The sequence below is a fragment of the Lindgomyces ingoldianus genome (assembly GCF_010093535.1).
Source record: "Lindgomyces ingoldianus strain ATCC 200398 unplaced genomic scaffold BDR25scaffold_9, whole genome shotgun sequence".
NCBI lineage: Eukaryota > Fungi > Ascomycota > Dothideomycetes > Pleosporales > Lindgomycetaceae > Lindgomyces > Lindgomyces ingoldianus.
The window spans coordinates 743,989-762,611 of NW_022985170.1; the positions used below are offsets into that span (position 1 = coordinate 743,989).

The 18,623-nt window shown below is 50.0% G+C and overlaps 9 protein-coding genes across 9 annotated transcripts; 6 read left to right on the forward strand and 3 right to left on the reverse strand.

Annotated features, from left to right (window-relative positions):
• Positions 1 to 7: 7 nt before the first annotated feature.
• On the forward strand, positions 8 to 738 carry BDR25DRAFT_352715 (uncharacterized protein; the record flags this gene model as incomplete). Its single annotated transcript, XM_033695050.1, has 4 exons — positions 8 to 135; positions 171 to 420; positions 472 to 627; positions 688 to 738. The coding sequence occupies 4 exons, from the start codon at positions 8 to 10 to the stop codon at positions 736 to 738; spliced, it is 585 nt and encodes a 194-aa protein (XP_033550131.1).
• Positions 739 to 786: 48 nt separating this feature from the next.
• On the reverse strand, positions 787 to 1,897 carry BDR25DRAFT_352716 (uncharacterized protein; the record flags this gene model as incomplete). The annotated part of the gene is made up of 7 exons (XM_033695051.1): positions 787 to 995; positions 1,030 to 1,175; positions 1,237 to 1,282; positions 1,319 to 1,352; positions 1,404 to 1,451; positions 1,510 to 1,522; positions 1,584 to 1,897. 7 exons carry the CDS (start codon positions 1,895 to 1,897, stop codon positions 787 to 789), a joined length of 810 nt encoding a protein of 269 aa, XP_033550132.1.
• A 77-nt stretch (positions 1,898 to 1,974) lies between these two features.
• BDR25DRAFT_392498 (uncharacterized protein) lies at positions 1,975 to 3,942 on the reverse strand (the record flags this gene model as incomplete). The annotated part of the gene is made up of 12 exons (XM_033698206.1): positions 3,582 to 3,942; positions 3,504 to 3,520; positions 3,345 to 3,456; positions 2,924 to 3,309; positions 2,806 to 2,846; positions 2,693 to 2,720; positions 2,552 to 2,588; positions 2,396 to 2,525; positions 2,339 to 2,358; positions 2,148 to 2,256; positions 2,017 to 2,123; positions 1,975 to 1,987 (listed from the first exon to the last, which is right to left on the reverse strand). The coding sequence occupies exons 1-12, from the start codon at positions 3,713 to 3,715 to the stop codon at positions 1,975 to 1,977; spliced, it is 1,134 nt and encodes a 377-aa protein (XP_033550133.1). The 5' UTR covers positions 3,716 to 3,942.
• A 742-nt stretch (positions 3,943 to 4,684) lies between these two features.
• BDR25DRAFT_218874 (pantothenate kinase 4) lies at positions 4,685 to 6,213 on the forward strand (the record flags this gene model as incomplete). Its single annotated transcript, XM_033684946.1, has 3 exons — positions 4,685 to 4,972; positions 5,079 to 5,361; positions 5,417 to 6,213. The coding sequence occupies 3 exons, from the start codon at positions 4,685 to 4,687 to the stop codon at positions 6,211 to 6,213; spliced, it is 1,368 nt and encodes a 455-aa protein (XP_033550134.1).
• Positions 6,214 to 8,730: 2,517 nt separating this feature from the next.
• Positions 8,731 to 11,449, reverse strand: BDR25DRAFT_282717 (uncharacterized protein). The gene is made up of 3 exons (XM_033687991.1): positions 11,098 to 11,449; positions 8,912 to 11,036; positions 8,731 to 8,861 (listed from the first exon to the last, which is right to left on the reverse strand). Exons 1-3 carry the CDS (start codon positions 11,360 to 11,362, stop codon positions 8,768 to 8,770), a joined length of 2,484 nt encoding a protein of 827 aa, XP_033550135.1. The 5' UTR covers positions 11,363 to 11,449; the 3' UTR covers positions 8,731 to 8,767.
• Positions 11,450 to 11,679: 230 nt separating this feature from the next.
• BDR25DRAFT_302247 (UPF0016-domain-containing protein) lies at positions 11,680 to 14,044 on the forward strand. Its single transcript, XM_033689756.1, has 3 exons — positions 11,680 to 12,639; positions 12,692 to 13,589; positions 13,642 to 14,044. The coding sequence occupies exons 1-3, from the start codon at positions 12,037 to 12,039 to the stop codon at positions 13,713 to 13,715; spliced, it is 1,575 nt and encodes a 524-aa protein (XP_033550136.1). The 5' UTR covers positions 11,680 to 12,036; the 3' UTR covers positions 13,716 to 14,044.
• A 1,122-nt stretch (positions 14,045 to 15,166) lies between these two features.
• BDR25DRAFT_323867 (peroxidase) lies at positions 15,167 to 16,364 on the forward strand (the record flags this gene model as incomplete). The annotated part of the gene is made up of 2 exons (XM_033692124.1): positions 15,167 to 15,779; positions 15,835 to 16,364. The coding sequence occupies 2 exons, from the start codon at positions 15,167 to 15,169 to the stop codon at positions 16,362 to 16,364; spliced, it is 1,143 nt and encodes a 380-aa protein (XP_033550137.1).
• A 478-nt stretch (positions 16,365 to 16,842) lies between these two features.
• On the forward strand, positions 16,843 to 18,083 carry BDR25DRAFT_282727 (cyclin-like protein). The gene is made up of 2 exons (XM_033687992.1): positions 16,843 to 17,203; positions 17,254 to 18,083. Exons 1-2 carry the CDS (start codon positions 16,880 to 16,882, stop codon positions 17,824 to 17,826), a joined length of 897 nt encoding a protein of 298 aa, XP_033550138.1. The 5' UTR covers positions 16,843 to 16,879; the 3' UTR covers positions 17,827 to 18,083.
• BDR25DRAFT_352722 (uncharacterized protein) lies at positions 17,861 to 18,600 on the forward strand (the record flags this gene model as incomplete). Its single annotated transcript, XM_033695052.1, has 5 exons — positions 17,861 to 18,001; positions 18,032 to 18,089; positions 18,120 to 18,149; positions 18,184 to 18,274; positions 18,339 to 18,600. The coding sequence occupies 5 exons, from the start codon at positions 17,861 to 17,863 to the stop codon at positions 18,598 to 18,600; spliced, it is 582 nt and encodes a 193-aa protein (XP_033550139.1).
• Positions 18,601 to 18,623: the final 23 nt, after the last annotated feature.

Here is an 18,623-nt window from a genome sequence, read left to right on the forward strand (position 1 = left end):
AGTATAGATGGACGACCTAGATTTTCGTGCGGCCGTTCCGAACCATAGTTCGCACGCCCAACAAACCAAAAACGGGAAAAGATTCATGAAGGCCACCGACAAACCTCTTCCTAACTCCATAGCCCTTATAGTCCCGTGCCTAGATTTCAAGCGAAAGAACTCCATTCTAGCCATGTCCTCGATAGTCTTCGCGACAACATCGTGTGCATTCCCAAACTCCCATTAGGCTACATTGCTAAATTTCCACACTGCAGAACTTCTGTCAGCCCTTTTCTGAACCCCATTATGTCTAAGGACACACGACCCCTGCGCCAAAAACACCACATCACATCTCAATGCAAAGGTTGGCTGCAGCCCACAACTAGCGGGCATATCATCAATCTCCTCCTCCATCTCATCTTCCCCTCTCCGTCCTCCTCAGTTCCTACAATCATACTCATCTTCCCCACCACCACATCTACCTGCCTCTAGGGCTGTCTCCCTTCCATTTATATCCTCGCGTTTTCCTTAAATACCTCCGTCTTCTTCTCCGCAACCTCCATCCAAATCTACCACCACCTGCATCAGCGCAATAATCCTATCTGTTGGCTAAATCATAGCGTCTGGGCCGAGAGCCTCAATGTTGCAGTCCGATGTTACTATCTTGACACTCCCTGTAGCTTAGGGTTTGTGGATGAGGGATTTGAGTTGCGAGGATGTGGGAGGAGGGGCCAGAGGGGTTGGAGAAGGTGGGGATAGGTGTGGAGGGCAGGCTTTCTAGTGCTTGTTTTTAGAGTCTTGAGTTGTCTATGGTTTGTTAGGTGCCATATTGTTGAACTTGTAGTTGGGTAGAATGCAAGAGATATTGAGAGCGTCCATAATAGAAGTTGTCAATAGAGTAGAGTGGAGTATATGTGGAACCATGTGAGTAGGAAGGCGAGGATCTAACAGCCATTCATACGACAGACAGGATTTGACACAATGAAGCAGGTAGGCAGGATAACCGCGAAAGGGTTCTGCACCATTTCCTTCTCAACCATAAGAGATCACCCAATCCGAAGTCGATGGAAGTCCTAGTAATTTCTTCTAGTAGGAAGTAAGGAGTCAGGGACCAGCGCAGATTATCATGATAGATAGTGAAAGATATGGGATATTTCATGTGATAGAAGAAAATTGTTTCATAAAATTTGGTGAGACTTAAGACCATAAGCCCTTATGTCACTCTTATACACATCCAAAAGCAAAATAAATTGCAACCTTTCATCCATCCTCTGAATAGCCTTCTGGATCTCCACTTTCCCTTCTATCCCCGAATCGAGGACGCACACCCACCACCCACCTTGTTCGGACATATCATGTTTCGGGCATTTTTTCTAACTCCTGTTTATACTCCAAAGAGTCGTATGTGAATACTATTTCCCGACACCGATCCAAATCCAAGCTCTGCCTAGTACTAGGTTGTTCTCCAGTCGCTTAAGCCCAGTGTCAATTCATTTGATTTAGTTTTCCAATGTGCCTAGCTAGCTTGACTTCTTGAAGATCACTACATCAACCCGCGACACCCATTGCTGAAGTCCATAGAAAATCAATCGCTCTCCAGGAACTCGAAGGTATTGAATTTCCAGGGTTCGTTTCGCAGCTCTGAGGGAACATCGTCGTTACCCCAGCCATGTAATGCTCCTGCTGGCAGGATTTGCTTCAAGGATTGAAGCTGACCTCGGCGCACTTGACTGGCGTGGTCCCCGCTATTGATGCCTCTTCCTTCGCTGCGTCGGCTGCGACCATTGGATTTCTGGCTGGGTGCAATTTCGTAGGTGCCGAGAATTGCTTTCTCCGGGGTCAATCTTCCGAAATCCTTAGTAGAGCCGGATTTACGTTGTCCCTGGCTGAAGGTTGGTCGTCCATTGTTCCGGTTCATCGTGATAGTATTTGAGGTAACACAGGATCATTGCAGTTACCCCAGAGTGTTAGCATTTGCCCCGCCCCCCCAAGACATTAAATATACTCACTTATCCCAGAGAACAGTGCTGCCCTAACTTCGGCGCTGTCGCACCAATGTCAAAGCTGATGTGTATGTGAGGAAGACCGGAGGTGATGGCTTGGGTAGAGGCGGGTAGTTGAGCAAAGTTCCCTAAGCTATTCGGCTAGACGTGGGAAGGGGCGAAAACAGTTTCGCATGTGTAGAGATCGTAGATGCGAAAGACTGATATCGATCTTGTTAATATAGCGAGTGGTAGGCAACAGCTGTGGAGGCTTGATGTGATCCCAATTACATACCTACACCTAACTCTGAAAAATCGCTACCACTACAGTTAGTATAATGCCGTTATTTAATATAGTAGGAACGAAGGAAACTTACATGTTACTAACGGAGTCATTCTATTTTGGTGGTAGGTGAGTTCTGAGAGAGCGGAACCTGACCGTCAAAGATATTCCCCAATACAATTCGAACGTCATCAGTATTCATCACGTTTAGGTAGTGAATCTGTAGAGAATTGATCTTACCCAGAACTAGGAGAAGATCCTTAGATCTCCCCGTAATTAGGCTTCAGATACGGCAACATCTATTAACGCGCCTCTATAGTCCAGGGAGTAATTCCGGCCGTAGACTACATTAACTCAGGAGAGGCCTTCATTAATCAGTAGTTGAATCTCCCAAATAATAAAGGCTGCATTTAACTAATCAAGCTTTTGCCTTTCTAAAAGTCGATACCCTGCTCTTGGAGGACACCGATGAGGATCTGAAGTGCAGAAAGGAGATTGTCGAATATAGTGCAGCGCCACACCATTTAATCATCTATTCACATAGTACTAGGATAAGTATACTGGATCTACTTGAAAATATAATTTCAAAGTTTCCCCTATACCTAATCACGTTTTCAGCAGCTTCTACTACTCTAAAGTTCCCTTAGAACCAGCCAGAAGTGAAACCTTTCTGCAGCACTGTTGCTTTTCCGCAGCCTTGAAAAAATGATATCGCCAATCTTGTTGAACATCAGGGAGACCGACCCTCCCGAGTTGCTAGAAATTGCTGTGTTGAATCTCCCCAATCCTTCCGAAGACTGTCGCTTTCGCGATCGAATTGACAGTTTCACAGTCTTCCGAACCATCCCTTTATATTTTCTGGAGGTAAAGAGCTCGTCGTGATAACCGAACAACGTAGACAGTTTTGAACTATTCTCAGTGTGGGTTGTACGAACGGGCGCGCAGTCGTTAAGACCAACCAGGGATGCGTCATGCTTCCGAACGCGATTCATACAATTTCGGGTACTCGGTTTCCTGAGACGTTTTTGCTGTTCTACAAGATTTTTACTCCGAAAAGTTAATATTCTCCAGATTCATGGACTTGAAATTTCCCTACATACCTGTTATAGGCCGTGAGAAGCAATGTATGGACAGAGGTTTGTTTGTCAATTACGTTCTGAAGATCAGTCATTCCATTGCTCTTGAACACACACGGAGCTTTGGCTGCCGTTGCTAGTGTTCCGTTAGGTGTCATTTACAATTCTGTTAGCTCGCAGTACATCTTGGACGCGAGGACCTCACAACAATCGAACATTACAAATCTATAACTAGCTGATGGTATGTTTTATTGGTCCCACTTTCCATCCATTTTTTGATCTTTTCTAATGGAGCTCTTAGAGCTGCCCACTAAATGATAAGACTGAGGAGTGAAATATTCGCATCTTTTAATGGGATCTGAGGCTGCGAATGATGCTGATTGATATAGGGTCATCAATTGTGAGGCTTGGAGGTGATTGTCGCGGAGTTATGAGGCAGGCTCAAGCTAGGAAGGCTGCGGGTAAAGCCGCGAATGGCGCCAAGTGCCTGATCCATTCAAAAGAAGCGAAAGCAATTACTGGGATGGAAGGGGTCCTCCTCTGTTCTTTGTGGTTTTGGTAGCTTTAAGTGTAGTCAATAGAGAGAGGAAGTGTGGGGATAGTATTGAAGGGTGAGAGTGCGTAGGCATCTAAGGAAGGCTGGGGTGGAAGGCAGATTCGTGATTGCCATGTCCCGTAAGGCTGAACAAGTTAGGTGACTTGCATGACGGCGCCTTGAACGTTACGCTAACTCTAAAGTACTGCATCATATCACCTAACTTGGAACATAAGAGGGGAAACTCGGGACAGGAATTGCATCTTGTTGATGTCCTCCCTTTTCCCAGCAAGAGGTTTTACTTGCAGCTCTGGCCAGCCATGTTCCCTTACATGTGATCACATGCTGTATTTGGCGGGAGTAGTCGCGCTCTTCTTGTGATTTATTGGCTGCTAGCAATCGGCTGAACACCCAACCCAGGAACCACAATTCCGAGGTGGAAGCACTCACTCTCCACCACGACCATTACCGAGCTTAACAGCTCCCAGTCTGTCCGGACGCGTACAAAGACCTTGTGTCTCGTAGATCCCATAGATCCGGCGACGATGACCTCCATAAAGGCCGCCTCACCCCGCGCCTCCCGCGTTCAGCGACGCCATTGTCCCCGTCTCTGGCCCTCATTCTTCGCCGAAAACTTCATCACGTTTCCCCGGTTGCTCGAGCCAGTCAAAACGGACAAATGGAGCGGTCAGCGGGAGCCTCGTTAGCCCCATCGCTCGCCCATCATCCCCATCTCCAGTTCCACCTCAGTCCGCATTCTCGCGTGCGCCTCTCGAGTATCCATCGACGCAAGCGGGCGAGGCTGCAGCCAAGGCCCAGGAGCGCATCCATGTCGCCTCACAGCACACGCGCGGGCCCCGAAACGGGTGGAACCGGCAGATATCCTGCGGAAGGCCACTTGAAAGAGCCAGAGAGCAGGCCAAGGCGACCAACGGCGGTGTCGCAGTCGGATATCCATGAGACGATTCTACATCCCGGCACAGTCCGGATTAACGTCCAGGGCGCGTTTATTGTGGACGACGAGCTGGTAACGCCCCAGAGTGATGACTACGAACATGACCCGAGGGACATTCGGCTTCCGAACCACACGGCTGTGGTGAGCCACATTGCTGTTGATGTAAGTGGTGCATGCCATCCTTGTGGGGTCGAGGTGGGCACGCGACTGCCCCTCAACACCCTCGACGGGAGCTTCAACACACGCTAATCGGTCAATTGACGCACAGATCGGAGGCTCCCTCGCCAAATTGGTATACTTCTCCCGCGAATCCAATGCGATCTCTATCGGCGGCCGCCTCAATTTCCTCAAGTTCGAGACAGACAAGATAGACACATGCATTGAGTTTATGCGCAAGCTGCAGGCCGACCACCAGCAGCTCAATGGCTCGAAGCCGGAAGAGTTGTGTGTCATGGCGACGGGGGGTGGCGCGTTTAAGTACTATGACCGCATTAGGGAGGCGCTGGGTGTGGAGGTGATACGGGAGGACGAGATGGAGTGTCTCATCATTGGTGAGCCGCACCTTCCTTCTCTAGAATGTAGTCATCTGACCAGAGTGATGTTCAGGCCTCGATTTCTTCATCACTGAGATCCCCATGGAAGTCTTTACCTACAGTGAAGCAGAACCAATGTCCTTCATCCCCTTCCCCCCGCAACCCCCGTCAATATATCCCTATCTCCTCGTAAACATCGGCTCGGGTGTGAGCATGATTAAAGTCTCCGGCCCACGGCGGTACGAACGTATTGGCGGGACCTCGCTCGGGGGTGGCACACTCTGGGGTTTACTCTCCCTCCTCACCGGTGCCCGTAACTTCGATGACATGCTGAAACTCGCCGAAAAGGGAGATAACTCCACTGTGGACTTGCTAGTCGGTGACATCTATGGCACCGATTACAACAAGATCGGACTCAAGAGCACACACATTGCCTCCTCATTCGGGAAAGTCTACAAACTGAAGCGAGCAGCGGAACAGGAAGCCGAAGACGGCTGTAACAGTGATTACAAGCACCATGCCGCTGAAGAGCACATCGAGGGCTCCTCTGAGATACCCCATGAGTCGGCAAAGCAGTTCCGACCCGAGGATATTTCGAGGTCGCTGCTTTATGCAGTATCGAACAACATCGGCCAGATTGCATATTTACATGCAGAGAAGCATAATCTAGCGCATATTTACTTTGGTGGATCTTTCATCGGCGGTCACTCCCAGACGATGAACACACTGTCTTACGCCATTCGGTTTTGGTCCAAGGGTACGAAGCAAGCATATTTCCTCAGGCATGAGGGATATCTAGGGGCGGTTGGCGCGTTCTTAAAGAGGCAGCCCAGGAATTGGGGAAGAAGAAATAGTTTTGACACAACCTAGGATTTAAAAATGGAATTGGAGACCTTGGCTTGCGCGTAGACAACACTTGCACTTGTATACCAGAATTTTGGCAATTCCTAGGGGAAATAGAGGTGGGTTGTCAGCTTTTTGTTGCTCTATTCTCAAAGTGATATCAAGGTCTGTATAAGGACAGCAATTTGGAAAATTTGCTCGCTACCTCCTAGGGTGTTTATGATCATGAACCTCAAGCGTAATGTTTTTTATCTAGTCCCAACATTGCAAATCTTCCGTCTGCCATCATAGTTATCGTCACTCGTGAGACTAACCGCTGTGTCCGGGTCCTAATTATTCCATAACTAGTGCGAGCGGTTTCCGCGATAGAAAGGACGGATGTGGCAGAGATCTTCACTTTTTTTAGGCGGGGAGTGAAGGCATGGCAATAAAATTGAATTCGTTCGCTACCACAGTGACTTCGCCATCTTTCCTTCAACTGCACTCACTAATAGAGGTATTTTAATCCACAACCCAAGTATCTGTACCTCATTAATCCATCATGCATGCTGTCTCAGTGTCTTTACACTGGCTTTGTCGCTTACACTACTCTTTCGACTTCGATTTGGACGCCACTCTCGCTCTCATCCCCAACACAATTGGATCTGAAACTAAACCCCTTCTAAAACATATCCGCAGACTTCAACAACCCAAACTCTTCCAAACCTCGCACTCCCGTACAGCAACTTCGAGTATGGGAGACCCCTGTGACGCCAATGATAGCCACTAGCTCCAAAGCGGCCATTTTTCTCAAGCTGGTGGCATATCCGCATTCAGAATCGATGACGATGTCTCAATCCGCAGAAAGGCACAGATGTAGATATCAGCAACGGAGCTATGATTCCCAACATCGGCACCCTTCTGATCTATGAAGGGCACTCGAGCAGCGTTCCAAGCACAGAAACCAGGCTAGCACAGATAAAAGACACCCGGTTTCAGGACGGGAGGGATCTTACAATGATCGGAGTTTCCCATTCATGCACTTCACGGCACATCCATAGCGCTGACACACCCGACCTCAATTGCAGCTCGACTCAACCATCCATCGTCGATCTCCATCTTCCCAAATGGCCGCCCCCTCTCTATCCCTCCCTTTCTGCCACTAACCTATCCCAGCCCGCACTACATATCTCTTACTTAACAACTTCCATCCACCCTTAATATTTAGCTAACTCCTTTCCTGAATCCCCGACATTGACGCCGTCATTTTGAGCAAGAAAACCGGGCCGATGGCGCTGGTAGAAGGGATCCAAGGAATTGGTGGGGATTACGGTGTCGAGAGATGAGTTATATAAGGCGCTGAGTAGGAAGTGGGAGAGGGAGACTGTGCGGGATAGGCTGAAGAAGCTGGGAGGGTTAAGAGGGAGGGCTGTGAGAGGGGTTGAGGAAGAGGAGGTGGGGATAGGATTTGGAGATTGACAGAGACTCGGAGAATGCCTTGTGCGAGTGTGGTTTGCCTATGGGTTTGCATTTGGGGGTAGATAATGATGGGAGCTGGTAGCATTACAGAAGAGGTTATGTAGCTAGGAAGCCTTGACACCAGGCAGTTAATACTGACATAGGTCTAACCTGTTTCTCGTGCTTTTCGCTCGCCATTTCCCCATGAAAATACCAGTAAGGCTGCTCCCTATTCTCCGTTCCCAGCGCTTATGTGTGCCAGATTGCGCCACAAAAAGTGTAAAATTCCTACGCTCCTTCACCATGATCATCACTCTGACCTTTACCCACCTTTGCACCACCATTCTTAAATTGCTCCCCAGCGTCGACCTCGTCGCCAACTCTAATCTCCCTTTACCAAAACATTGTAAAACAGAAATCTCTCGACAGGAGAAGAGCAGTCGGTTGCACCCTGAGGTTTCGCAATGGACCCCCAACCCTCTTTTTATTTATTTTTATTTTTATTCCTCCGGTATAAAGACAATTCTGAGCGCCAAACTCGAACAAGCGCCTCTATTAATTGGTGATTCAGAGTGGTTACCCACGGGAAGTAGTGAAGGTTGTACATTCTTTCTTTTTCTAGCTCGCTAAGTTCGTGCTCATTAAGTAGGCTGTCTCATCATCTCAACGCGAAAGCTCATCTCATAACAAGTGAATACGCACGTGCGATTCATCTACCGCCAACAGTATTCACATGTCTGTAAAGGATAGCAACAAGTAGAGTGGAAAGATCATTGGCAAACCTTCGTTGTCTAACGTAAGAAGATATACAATGCAAGAGGACTACGCACTCTCAGCATTACGCTAGCTTGTCTCAAGGTGACGTTCCAAAGACGGTGTTGCTCTTAAGACGGTCGTGTCCTCGGAAGGTTTACGTTCTTAAGATAGTAATGCTGTGCACGGAAAGAGATACATGCTTCTAGAGCACTTCTACCTCCGCAGAGGTAGTTATAGACAATGGAATCAAATACCTAACTAACTCATAGGGGTATCAAAATCTTAAGAACAATAGGCCCGCCCCCCTGACGCCTATTAGCCGCGCCGAAGGCAGAAACAGTTCCAAGACTACAGGCATCCGCTAGGCCAAGAACATTTCCTCAAAAAACTACCACTTAAACCCTTCGTCTAACAGCTTCTCTCCTACCTTAGAGGAAGGAAGTATCACACTCTGAAATCCAGGTTTCAGGCCCACTCCAGACCTAATCCAAATTAGCAACGCTCTAGCAATGGAGGACTCAATAGAACTTACTTGATCATGGTGATTGCCATGTTTCTAACCTTGTCCTTGAGATTGACCTGGGTACGACCATCAAGGAGTTTATATCCTGCATCCGATTTGTCAAATGTCAGAATATCAGAATATTTCTGCGGGAATATTTTCATGTATTCCAGAAGGGCCTCTTCTGCATCCGCAGACCAGGGAGTGCGGCTTCTACGTGGCTCTTGACGCGTGTTGTTCAAAGCAATCGCAGCAGTGTTAATTCTAGCGGCCTTTTTAAAGTCGGCATAGCTAGAAGTCGGGATCTCTTCCATCATCTCTGGAGCGTCCTCTTCTGAGAAGCTTTCTTCTTGTTGTTCGGGAACATAGTCCCCGTCGGTGATTCCAGCTGGAGGTTGATGGCTTGGGGGCATTGAAGAAGCGGGATTGAAGCGGGCTTTCTTTACAGGCGCTTTTTGTCGCCTCTCCTTGGCTTGGGACTCGCGCTGGTTGGTCTCAAAGGCGTCTTCGTCCTCGTCAGAGGAAAGGTTTATGATTGGTCGACGTCGTTTTCCGTGTGTCTTCTGGGGTTGCTTTCCTGTACTTGAAGAAGCAGTGGGTATCTGAGTCTCATCAAAACCATCCCCAAACTCGACCTGACGAGCGCTGGGCTGTCGTGCAATGAATCCGCCTCGATTCTCCTTATCTATTTTCCGGGCTTCTTTGAACTTGCTCACGATATCGGCCGTGGAACGAGGAGGGGCTGATGCCGACGGATTCTCTTCTGCTACCTCAGGATCTTCCTGGTCATCCATTGGGGCAGGCTGCCACTCATCTTGCCCATCTTCATGGCTTTGCGCTGCTTCTTGCACTTGCTCCGTTGGCTGTTGCGCCTGTTGGGAAGATTCTGCTTGTGACTGTGCGGCAATTCCTTTCTCTCTTGCCAACAGTTTGTCCATTACTTGGCTGTCCAGTTGTGCATTCGGATCGAACTTGCGATTGCTACGCCTACGTTCCCGACCAAAAGAAGTCCGCTTTTTGCGTGGCGAAATATTGGATGCCCATGTGGCGCGGATATCAGGATGCTGAACCTCCGCTTTGATTCCTTCTGCGATGCCATCAATACCACCCTTCTTTTTTATCGATGCGTCGAGTTCTCTGTTTCGCAGGCGCACCCAGTGAAGAACTTGAAGGATGCATGCTTCCCAGGAGAAGGATGCAAATAGGTTGTCAAAGTCCACGGTTTCGCCTCGTTCTAGAGATTGGGTATCCTTTGTAAAGTATTCCCTAATTGCATTCACGCGGATGGCGACTTTTTTGCTCAGTTGGTTGTCAAGGCGGGTTTCTTTACCACCTAGGCCCGGTACATCCCATCCACGGACAATCCCTCGACTGCCTTCTGGCGAAGGGTGAAAAAATACCTCATCGAGCGAAACATCTGGATCGAAGGAATCATCATTCGTTGAGCGGTAAAGCACAAGGATGGCAAGTTGCGTCCGTAGCTCCAAAGCCACTTCAAATGTCTCCATGAGCATTGCACTCTCCCCAGCATAGGCGTTGCAAGGCTTGCCATTTGGCACAAGCGAGAAGAGGAACAGAGATGGGAAAGTATTGTCAAACATTCGAAGCGCGTTCCAGGTTGACTCTTTGTTTCGATCAGATGTGATGATCGTTTTCGTGAACTCGACGAGATTGGCTTTGTGCAGCACGGGATTGAGGCCAGACTCTAGAGACGTGAGATCTCGCTCGGGACCAAGCAATGCCCTATGGACGGCACGAGGTCGGATATAGTCTTGGTGCTCTGACTTGAAGAAAGACAGGTCATGGCTAAAATCGCAATTGAGGTCTCTAAATACAATAGTGTAATCGGAGTCGGGCTTTTGGATTTCGATATAGTGCTCTCTATCTTCATCGATGCGGCCATTGTCTGGGACCAGATGTTCCAGCATCTCGTTTGCAGACTCGTAGAGCCTTCGTGGACGGCGCAAGATAGCCTTAACGTCCAGATCTTCAGCCTCGACCATGGAAAAGGAGGAGATAGCTGTGGTGCCTGACATCTCAGAGACAGCCCCAGGGGAGCGGTGGAGAGCTGCATCTACTTTTACAGAGCGGGGGGGGGTCTCCCGATTGTCTTCAATGACGAGTTGGGTGTCGACCTCTTCCACAGGAGCAAGATCTAAGAACAATAAGTGGTAAGCTTGGAAGCGACGCGCATTGGGACAAAACTAAGCACTCACCTCCGACAGGCTGTTGGTGAGCTTTCCTCTTTGACTGCCGAGAGGGCCGTTTCTCATTTTCACTTTGGCTTGCTATGCTGTCCTGACGTTTGGTCCGACGAGTGGGTCTACCCGTGAGCCCCGCATTCTCAACATCGCGACTTACGCTTCGAGCTCCCCTCGTGCGCGACACCCGACCGGCTTGCGGTGTTGCAGCAGCCGAGGGTGGTTGCGGTGTGGGTGTCATGCGCCGGCTCGATGACCGCACACTCCTGCGCTCGGCCATTGCTGTAAGCTGGCAAAGTGAATGCGCGCAGAATTGGATGCACTTGCGATAATGGTGGATGGGTATAGAGGTGTAGAGTGAGTGAATGTTTAGGAGGTGGCATGTTTGTGTTTGTTTTGGTCCAAATTACGACGCACTGACAAGGAACTGGGTCACGTGTTCACAGTTGTGAAATCAGCTAGGCCAGCAGTGGTAAGGCCAAGGTTGAGGCCGGCAGGGCGCCGTCTGGGGTGTGCGTCCGACCTGTTTGAACTGGAGACAGAAATCGCACGCGCGCTGGCCAATTCTGCATCTTGCACCCCCTTTGCCCCCCCCCCCCTTCCCCCCCCCAGGTTTGTGTCTTGCCCTCTCGCGTTTCCTCTGCGTCTCTAAATATATTGGGGAGAACGCCTACCCCTGCGCGCATCCCCGTACCGGTCCACGGGTCTCCTAATCACTCACTCGCCTCACCCACCAGCTCGAGTCCTCGAAACCCCCGAACTCGCGATATTTCCAACTTAGAACGACGTTTGCGCAATTTCGTCCGCTTGCACACCGGCCACGCCCTTTGTCACTCCTTGGAAACCGCTCCCCTATCTGTTCTCAGGCTCTGCTGCTCTGTTCCGTTGGCTTGGTCCGACTTGGTGTGTGGAGAATTGCCTGATACCCCTGTTCACAATTCTGTCGTCACCACAATGAGGCTTCGTGCCCAACGAGCACCGGCGCTGCTTCTCCTCCTCCCCACACTACATGCCCTTGCAACTACCATATTGACGGCGTCCGAGGAGAAGCAAGTCGCTCGAGCCGCCGTCCTCCCCGAATATCCCGCCCTCAGCGCACTTCCGTCCCCGTCCCCGTCACCAGCGTCGAAAGCTACCAAAGATGCGCCAGTTGATGGACTCGATGGAAAGCCCCATGAGGGGCCATACGTAGAAGGCAAGCCTACAGTGCCCAAGAAACTGCCCGTGGGCGTGGAAGAGATTCGGCCCGGAGCGACCCGCATCAGCTCAACACAACAACTGACAAAGGAGGAATGGAAGGCTTTGGGCGGAGAGGGGGACGGTGTGATGGATGATCCAAACAGAGCGTCCCCAAAAGGAAACACTGGGACTGAAGGCGGGGTCTCTGCAAAGGACAAGGATAGAATCGAGCAGGAGACCAAGACCGGAGGGAAGGTCGAGAAAATTCCAGACCCACCCAAGGAGGCGCCTCCATTGCCTCACGGGGAACAGGAACGACTCAAGGAGAAGGAACCAACTGAGACAGCATCTAAAAAGCTCGGTGCGCAGGGGTTGGAGGTATGCCACCCAGCCGTCTCGAGAAAAGGCGCCCAATTGACTCGAATTGCAGAAGCCGACGGATCTTCCCGATACACCTCACGACATCCCCCACCCAGTCCCCCCCTCCGTTCCCAAAGATGACCCTCTAGGCACCACCCCTCCAAACAAGATTTCCGATTCCGACGACCTTTCCGACGACGACAATGACGACCAAAACGGTGTCATTCAGCCATTCCATTCCTTCATCCTCTCCCTGACAATGATCATATTCTCTGAAATTGGCGACAAAACTTTCCTTGTCGCTGCTCTCATGGCCATGCGCCACTCCCGTCTTGTCGTGTTTACCGCTGCATTCTCGGCACTCATCACCATGACGGTTCTTTCTGCGGTGCTTGGTCACGCCGTACCCACCCTGCTTCCCAAGCGCTTCACCAGCTTCGCCGCTGCCGGTCTATTCCTTGTGTTTGGCGTCAAGCTCATGCGTGAGGGGCTAGCTATGAGTCCCGATGAAGGTGTTGGAGAGGAGATGAAGGAGGTGGAGATGGAGCTCGAGGAGAAGGAGCACCTTGCCCGACGCAACAGTCGCAGGAAATCTTCCATATCGCCCTATGTTCTCGAATCTGGTCGTGCCAGACGGTCAAGGTCGAACTCCAGACTACCTGCACCTGCTCGGAGCCCTTCTTCTTCACCATCACGCTCTCCCTCTCCTCATGGCTCCACCCTTTCGACTATTGTGATTGGGCTCAACAATTTGTTCTCTCTACTGCTTAGCCCTGCTTGGGTACAAACCTTCATTATGACTTTCCTTGGGGAGTGGGGTGATCGCAGCCAGATTGCCACGATAGCCATGGCTGCAGGAGCAGACTATTGGTGGGTAACTGGCGGTGCTATCTTTGGCCACGGCATGTGTACTGCGGTAGCAGTTCTGGGAGGCCGTGCAATTGCTGGAAAAGTCAGCATGCGCATCGGTATGTTCAATCCGGCAAAAGCATCGAGAGCAGCTGCTAACCGGTCAAACAGTTACCTTGGGAGGCGCAATTGCATTCCTGGCGTTTGGCGTGATATATCTCCTAGAGGCTATATACTCAGGATAACGAAACATAACACGGCGCATCTGGATCACACAACTTCACGTGCTGTATTCTTTTGTAATTCGCGGACGGCTTGCACGCACTGCACTTCAATCTTTCCACTATGTAATAGTAATTGTATCCCGACGGCATGGAACGGAACGGCTGGAAAATGGGTCACATGGAGTTCCTGGGATTGCATTGAGATCGGATCAGCGATTTTGTTTCTTGTGGCATATCGGAATAGTTCTATTTGCTGACAGGAAATGAGTGACCTGTTGTGTGACGTGAGCACGGGTATGGTGGTGGAAGGTACCTTGCATCCAAGAGTTGTCTACCTACAATAATGTATTGGCAGGAATATTCCTGGAGAAACGTCCACGTGACTCGGATTCGGTTGGCCCCGCTGAGACACTTCCAGACACTTTGAGAGTCCTCTTCACACGGGCAAGCGACCCTCCGAAAGACCTCTTCGGCGACTAGAACCTCGTAGACTGCGCAGTCTTTGCCTCTCACCTCTTCCATTGCTGCTCTCCTTTCGCAAGAAATGCGCCCGCTCTCGGCATCTCGTGTCTGGGGTCTTGGATGCTCACTCAGCTTGTCGTCTCACGATGACACGTCAACAATGCGGACCACAGGGTCACGGATGCGAGCTGGGCCTTTTCCTCATACAAAAATATTTGCGCACCTAGACCAGAATAAACTGTGGTAACCCCTCGCCGACCATTCTCTTGTCTGGCACGTCTCTTGTTCCATGGGAGCCTTTGAGAACAGCGTTATTCTCAGCCAAGGACCTCTGAACATCTCTCGCCTGTTATCCCCCTAACCGTCAGCAGATTTTTCTTCTGCAATTGCGCTTTCCTCAGTGGAGAATAAACTGGTGTGCACGCGCCTTCTTTTTCATCGATTCCATTGTGGCTTGCTGTCGCACCGAATCATGTGGAAGGTTTTACACATGACAACTTAGAATCTAGACCCTCTCTGTCGATTCAGCTCTAGAAATCGCCTAGTTAGATCTGCAGGTCCGAATCGCCGTTCAAGCTTAATCTTTTAAATAGCAAAGACTGGCCCTGGTTACCTGTCAGCCATCAACCACGGGTGGTGTGGCTTGCCAACAACGGATGACAAGGGATAAGGCTCAAGACAACGCCAATCAGCAAAGGCGCCGTGCCCAGCCACAACTCCTCCAGAATTCTCTCGTCGCCTCGTACTGTAGAGCTGGCCTTACTGCCTACGAAGAAGCGGAAGTTTTGCCAAGTTCGCTGAGAGCTGAGTGGGGCTCTGGATCAACGCCTACGATGGATACGGGGAAACTCTGCAGGCCAGAACAAATGGCTGCTGACCAGAGAAAGATAACCATAGCTTGTATAAGACGGGAGTGCCGTCATAACCTGTGGAGTGTTCCTGTTGAAATTTCAGTTTCCCGAGTTCTCTCTATACCCTAATCCAGTGGTTGTATCTCTACAAAGGCGGATATGAAGATTTCAATTCTCACTCTCGGCTTCGGCCTCCTAACCTTCATCGACTCTACGCTTGCCTATCCAGGCATAAGAAACACGATACGCGAGATCGAAAAGAGGGTTGCACAAACGCCTCCCGATGGCAATAACGATGGGTCTACTCCCCCTGTCCTGATAGGCGATCTGAAGAATGGCATCAGAACTCCGGTGGGCCAGACAATTGCCAATATCCTCCTCAAGACAGAATCTGGCCAAAGCAGCGAGGCAGGTTACACGCCACCTATAATCGGGTCAAAGAAGTGCAAACAAGACACATGCTGTGTGTGGTGGTACGTCTCACAGGCCCTCACAATAATTTTCAAAGGGCCATCGGGTCGATGCAACAAGAATGCACGAGCTGCGGTACGCCTTGGCTTCCACGATGCCGGTACGTGGTCTCAACCGCTGGCGGACTCTGGCTCGGATTTTGGAGGGGCAGATGGCAGTATTGCTCTTTCCTCGGATGAAATTAATCGAGGAGAGAACAATGGCCTACAGGATATCATTGGGAAGATGAAGATAATAAAGGCTACTTTCGGCGTCGGCATGGGCGATCTCATTCAATTTGCAGGTATTCACGCTACCGTTAGTCAGTACTTCTACGATCTGCTCGTCCCTGGATGCCATAACTAAAACCCTTGTAGCTTGCCCTCTTGGACCACGCATCAGATTCTTTGCTGGACGCAAAGACAGCAGCAAATCAGCGCCAAACAACCTGCTTCCTGGCGTGAACGACAGCGCAGATAAGCTCATCCAACTCTTCCAGGACAAGACAATCGCACCCCATGATCTTGTCGCTCTCCTTGGCGCGCATACAACTAGCCAACAATTCTTCGTGGACCCGAAGCGGAAAGGCGAGCCCCAAGACGGCACTCCTGGAATCTGGGATACTCTGTTCTACAACCAAACCATGGGCACTGGCCCTCTACCTAAGAAAGTTTTCCGCTTCGCAAGTGACATCGTCATTTCTCAGGATTCACGCACTAAGAGCGAGTGGGTTCAGTTTGCTGGCCCTGGAGGCCAGTCGCATTGGAACGACGACTATGCTCATTCCTACATCCGCCTTTCCATGCTCGGCGTGAACAATATGAATAGTATGACGGAATGTACGAAAGTCTTGCCTGCCGCGCAATCGACTTTCAAGGGCGCAGGTGAACTTCTTGTTGAGGAGTGAGCAACGCCAGAGTTCCTTAGTTGTTTGATTTGCTTCGGAAATAGTTAGATGTTGGCAAAACGGAGGAATGGCGTTAGTGGATACTGAACTCATGATAACATGATGGCTACTACGAAGGTAGCGAAAGTACTTTCTTGTACCCTATTAATTTCTAGTCTATTAATAAAATAATGTTTTAACAATCTCAATGAGTAGTGAAACTGGACAGTGAAAGTGAACTGATTTGCACTGGGCTTCGATGATGGACGTTAATTAGTTCGCAACCCCGGCCCGACCTCGGCATTAGCATCCCCGCTGGGGAGAGTTCACGTTCACCGCGAGGGCTCAACCAAGCTGATTGTCGAACAACCTCACAATACCAATCCCTGGTATTGTGCCGCCACTCCCGTCCCCATGTTAAATTCTGCGTGTCCGCTTGCTTGAGCTTCTTCGCATAAAAATACAAGGGCTGCTACTTCCTCGGCACACCACAGCCCGGCTTTCCTCAGTATCCAACCACTACGACTCCAGACAAAATGCACCTTACCGGAGATACTTCCTCAAGCCAGCGACCTTCGGGACGCGAGCCGCCACGACCCCCGCCTCCTGCTGTCGTCGAAGCCGAACAGCAGTGGATCTTTACTGAAGAGGAGCTCCTCCAGGCTCCGTCAATCGTAGATGGCATGTCCCCGGATGAAGAGAGGACGCTCCGAAAGAAAGGAGTCAACTTCATTTTGCAGGTCGGAATGATGCTAAAGCTGCCGCAAACCACCCTGAGCACGGCTTCTGTGTTCTTCAACAGGTATCTGATGCGAAAGAGCCTCAAGCCATCGGCGGGCTACAAGCCACTTCACCACTATGTAAGTCTAGATAAAATCTTCACTTTGGGGCCTTTCCTGACACTCTAAAGCAAATTGCCGCGACTGCCCTCTTCCTTGCGACCAAAGTCGAAGAAAACTGTCGAAAAATGAAAGAGCTGGTCATCGCCTGCGTCCGCGTTGCTCTCAAAGATCCGAACAAACTCGTTGATGAGCAGACGAAAGATTTCTGGAAATGGAGAGACACAATCTTGTACAGCGAAGACGTCCTACTCGAGACGATATGCTTCGACCTCTCAATCGAACCACCATACAAAACTATGTACGAGATGCTCAAGTATTATGGCATCGAGCACAACAAGCGCCTTAGAAACGCATCTTGGGCCTTCCTCAGCGACTCCTGCCTTACCGAACTCTGTCTCCTGTTCACTTCGCGAACAATAGCCGCCGCATCGCTCTTTGCTGGCGCGCGCATGGCTGAGGTCGACATTCCGGGCGAGAATGGAAAACCATGGTGGGAAGTCCAGCATGTCAAACTGCGAGACATCCGTAGAGCTTGCAACATGATGGCAGACATATACGAGGCGACGGCACCGAAGGATGGAGAGAGGAGCATATACGTAGGTCTCCATACCCCAGAGGATGCGGATCCGACTGGGGCTTAACTCTGTTTCTAGGCTCCTGAGCAGGTGACGGTGAATGGAAATGAGGACCCGAGTGAAGAGGGGGAAGTTGAGGAGTAGACACAAGTTGGGGTTGTCCTTGGGGATTATCTGGCGTACTGTGATGCATTTTCATGGCTGGCTGGCTGGGCTCTGGGGATCTCAGCATGGCGTTTTGGTTCTGGAAACACGATACCATGGATAACAGGGTTGTGTGAGCGCGCATTTTGGCAGTCCTGGCAGCCCATTTTTATACTTTGCTTTCAGTAAGAAATTGATTATGATTTTCTTTTGAGAGCCAGGGGGTTCCGCATATCTCCTTGAAGGTCTCCTGTAGTCCGACTCGCACGAATAGGTGAGGCTTGGGGGTGTTCTTGCTCAATTTAGGCTTGCTTGAATTTCCCCGTTGCGCCTCGTTCCTTCTTCTAATAAAGGTAAAAATCGGGCCTAGGTACCGATCTAGGCAGGAGCATGCCGCAATATAGATAGGTTAACTTGGAGTCTTAGGAAGGAAGATTAACCCCCAAGAAACCCCAAAATAATTCAAGACCTGCAATTATGCCTCAATTGGAGCTTGTGGGGCAAATCCCGGAAACATCTTACTCGAAGTGTTACATCCCAGAGTTTGACGACATTGCACCTAAGATAATGGACATGATGGATTTAGCGGCATCATGCCAAATCACTATTGATACTTACAGGACGAATATGCACATATTCACTGGAGCTATAGTATGGGTATTCCCAGTATTACTTACTTCCATAGTACAAGAATGAGCCTTGGCAGTTTGAATAGTTTG